The 3,874-nt window shown below is 34.6% G+C and overlaps 1 protein-coding gene across 1 annotated transcript in view; it reads left to right on the top strand.

The window, feature by feature from the left end:
- Positions 1 to 1,688, top strand: part of SHOC1 (shortage in chiasmata 1) — a 58,049-nt gene extending 56,361 nt beyond the window's left edge. The window contains 1 exon segment of the mRNA XM_019635792.1: positions 1,588 to 1,688. Within this exon segment, the coding sequence (XP_019491337.1) occupies positions 1,588 to 1,688 (101 nt within the window).
- Positions 1,689 to 3,874: the final 2,186 nt, after the last annotated feature.

The following is a 3,874-nucleotide window of genomic DNA, read 5'->3' as shown; positions in this document are numbered from 1 at the left end:
AAACAAACAGGACCTCGCAAACTGTATAAGCCCCAGGACTCACAAAACTTGGATTTGGTCCTGTTTAATAGTCATAATTTGTTTTGTTCCTGATTTTAATGGGAAGTACTCTACCCCTAGTTTTGTAAGAAGTTTTGTGAGGAATAGATGCTGAATTTTATCCAAATTCTTTTTGGCACCTATTGGGGAAAATCAAACATATTTTCTCCATTGACCTACTAATGTCAAGGATTATATTTAAAAGTTTTCTAATATTAACCCATTTTTGCCATTTCTGTGGTAAACCTAACTGGTTTTTGAGGAGTGATTCTTTTAATATACTGTTGAACGTGGTTGCTAATATTTATGATTTTTCACATCTACATTTATAATAAAGGTAATTTATTGTATTGTGTTCTGTCACATTTTGACATGAAGGTTCATAATCAGTATTCCAGCTTCATAAATGAACTGGAAAAATTCCATAGCTTTTCCTCTTTGGAACAAATTAAGCCAGTTATTATATATTCTTGAACATAGGGCCCCCAATGTAAGATAATCTTCCCATTTTCTCAATGAGAAAATTTCAGAAAATATTTTTTAATAAATTTTAATATTTAAGCTTTTAGGGATATAGCTAGAATAGTCAACTATATACCCACATTTTATTTCATCAATTTAGTTATAAATAAATATTTTAAACTATATATAATGTTGGTTAGAAATATTGAAAAATATATTTTATAAATTTATAGAAAAAATTTTTCCACTTTCCAATTATTTCCATAAAATACTTTTATTCACACAGTTCACATAAATCTTTAATGCTAGTATCTTCATTATGACTATGGCAACATTTGACTTTACTGTGGTTTTCCATAGCACATCATTACCTCCAAATACGTTGTTTACGATATAACATGCTTTGAATTTTTATTGATGCAGCCCTAGAAAATTAATCCAAAGTATTGGTGTACCTCAAGATAATTTCCATATGTTCTGTAGGTGTATATTTATGACCTCTATGATAAAATTATCTACTACATTGCTTTTAAATTTGCTCATAATGGCATCCAACTCTTGCAATAATGAGATTATATCCCCAGGAATACTAAAATGGTTTTAAATGTTTTAGCCTCCCTCTTTTACTGATTTAATCAATAGACCTCTGTAAGTATTCAAATCTAGGATATTTCAGACTAAGGTATATCATATATAATACAGTCATGGAAGGTGAGTCCATACATGAGCACCACATACCATGTAACAGCTCAGGATCAATTCTATAACAGCACAGATATAGGTTAAGGAAAGGCTTAAAGAGAGAAAACTTCAAGGCAAGAGTCTCAAATGCAGGGAGATTTAATTATTTGCACACGGCATGAGCATACAAATATCTGTATATAACACTAGTTAGTACTGGGCCATTGGGTACAGGTGCATTTATACTAAAAATGCAATTTTTAATAATTATTTTATCCCAGTTTGGAAATTTTAAAACTTTGTAGATAGATGCTGAAAAGATAAGATTTACTTGAATAACTGGGGAAAAAGTAACTCACATTATTATCAGTAATAAAATGGTTTTCCTTTTACTCTTTTTAACAGGTCTCATGTGCGCACAACTACCACAACGCAAAAAACAACGTCTAATGTATGAAAAAATCCCTGGTAGAGTTGATGGACAAACTCGTCTGAGGTTTTTTTGAAAGAGAAAGAATAATGCTACATGCCACATTCCATTGTTTTTTATGATAACCCAGTAACAAAATGATTTACATTTGGTTATACATTAAAGAATGCAATTGTTCTGAGATGTTCTCAGTTTTCTGTATTAAATTTTCATAACATATATTCTGCCCTGTAGTTTGCATCTTTGTAAGTAAACTATTCTAATTAGCATAATTATCATAAGATTTAAATATTTCCAGATTCACCTAAACATTGCAAGTTTGTTTTTTTTAAAGAAATAGAAAACCTTATTGTATGTATATAAAAGGGCTATTGAATTGTCTTCTGAAGGGCCCGCTGCCTCCCACCTTTCCCCCAGCAAGACTTAAATGAGTCTCCATCTAGTCTGACCCTTTGAGTCAAGAAGTAACCCTCCACCACCAAAAAAGTTAAAACCTAGGGCAAAATTTAAGTTAGGGAACTTCCAATTTTAAGTACCTTCATAAACAAAATTTTAAAACAAGTTACTAAGTGAAAAAATTTGCAACCCACATAATAGAAAAAAATTTTTACATCTCTGATATACAAAGAATTCCCTACAAATTGATAGGAAAAAGACAGCCGAATAGAAGAATGTGCAAAATACATGAATAGATATTTCACAGATGAAATAAAAACAGCCAATACACATTTGAGACAATATACAGCTTCATTACTTATTAGGCAAATGCAAATTAAAACAATAAGTTACTGTTTTTTCACCTATCAGATCAGCAAAATTTTTGAAAATTCAAAATTCCCAAAGGACATTCAGATATTACCTTATTTGACTTCTCTTCAATGATACTGTTAATCACGTCCTCCTTTTTGAAACAGGCTTCACACAACCTCTCCTACTTTCCTCTTCCTACTACACTTTTATTTATAGGATGTTTGTTTTTGTTTGGGTATGTCGGGGGTGGAGACTTTAAAGAGAAACTTTATGGAAATCTAATTGGAATTTCTGTTCTACTTAAAGTTTGGGCAGGATTACTCCTAAGGTAAGGCTAAGGCTGCCTAGCCTACTGATCTCCTTTATCCCATGTTTAATCAGCTTCCAGAGGAGGGGAGTTTCTTCACAGGCCTCGGACTAGGGCAAGTCCTTATGCAGAGCTGTCAACACCTGCCTCCCTGCTTCCTCACCAGACGGAGTGGAAGCAGCTGAGGGCTCCTGCTGCATTTCTCAGTGAGACTTGCTGATAAAGTGAGCTCAGCTCCAGCAGAGCACTCTCAGGGAGCAGCTGTCACAACAGGTTGAGCTGGCTGGTCCGTAGGAGAAGCCTGAAGGGTCTGGATTGGCCCTTCTTAGGGGGCCAAAGTGTCAGTTTAGCCTCCAGATCCTCTCCCAAACGCCCCATCACATGGAATTGTTGGGAACAGCCCCAACTTCCCAGGTTGGCTCTTGCAATGGAAACATCAGTGTTTTTTTTTTTCTCTGAGAGCATGTCCCTGTGAGATTTTTGATGTTCTAAGTATATACTTGCATTTAGATTCATTGATGATGATAGTGATGCTCACCTTTGAGGGCTTTTGAGAGACCTTATCCCAAGTTCCTAGGCCCCGCCCAAACTTGTGGGCCTTACCAGAATATCAGCTGTCTCTTGCAATTGTGGATGGACATAAGATACTCCTTCTCTTTCTACTGAGACTCAGTGTACAACTGGGATCAACACCAAGGCGTCCCACCCTTTGTCTCCTCATAGTAGCATCCTGGCTATTCTCCCCAAATAGTGAGCCCCATCCTAAAACAAGGGATCCAACAAATGGAGTAACCTGTGTGGAAGATGGTGGGGAGTACAAATAAGCAATCTAAAATGAGGGCTGAAAAAAATACATTTTTCTCTTTCGCTTTTTTATTTGGTTATGGTTTTTACCATACAACAGTAAATTTAATATTTAATTTAGGTATTTGTTTAAATTCCTTAGTTATTTAAATTATTTAATTTGATATAGTCAAGCATACACACCTTTTCTTTGATTTCTGGGTTTCCTGCCTTGCTTAGGAAGACCTCTTTTACCCTAAAGTTGTAAGTATTCTCCTAATGCTTTATTACCTTTCTTTAACCCATATCGATTTTTTTACATAGTGTAAGACAGGCCCAATTTTATTTTCTTCCAAATAGCCAATAATGCCAGCACCATTTATTAAGTAAACCATACTTTCCCACTGAATAAGAAAAAAGTC

The sequence above is a fragment of the Hipposideros armiger genome, unplaced genomic scaffold, assembly GCF_001890085.2.
Source record: "Hipposideros armiger isolate ML-2016 unplaced genomic scaffold, ASM189008v1 scaffold_24, whole genome shotgun sequence".
Taxonomy (NCBI): domain Eukaryota; kingdom Metazoa; phylum Chordata; class Mammalia; order Chiroptera; family Hipposideridae; genus Hipposideros; species Hipposideros armiger.
Note: the sequence above shows the minus strand (reverse complement) of the source record. Positions and strands in the feature narration are given on the sequence as shown.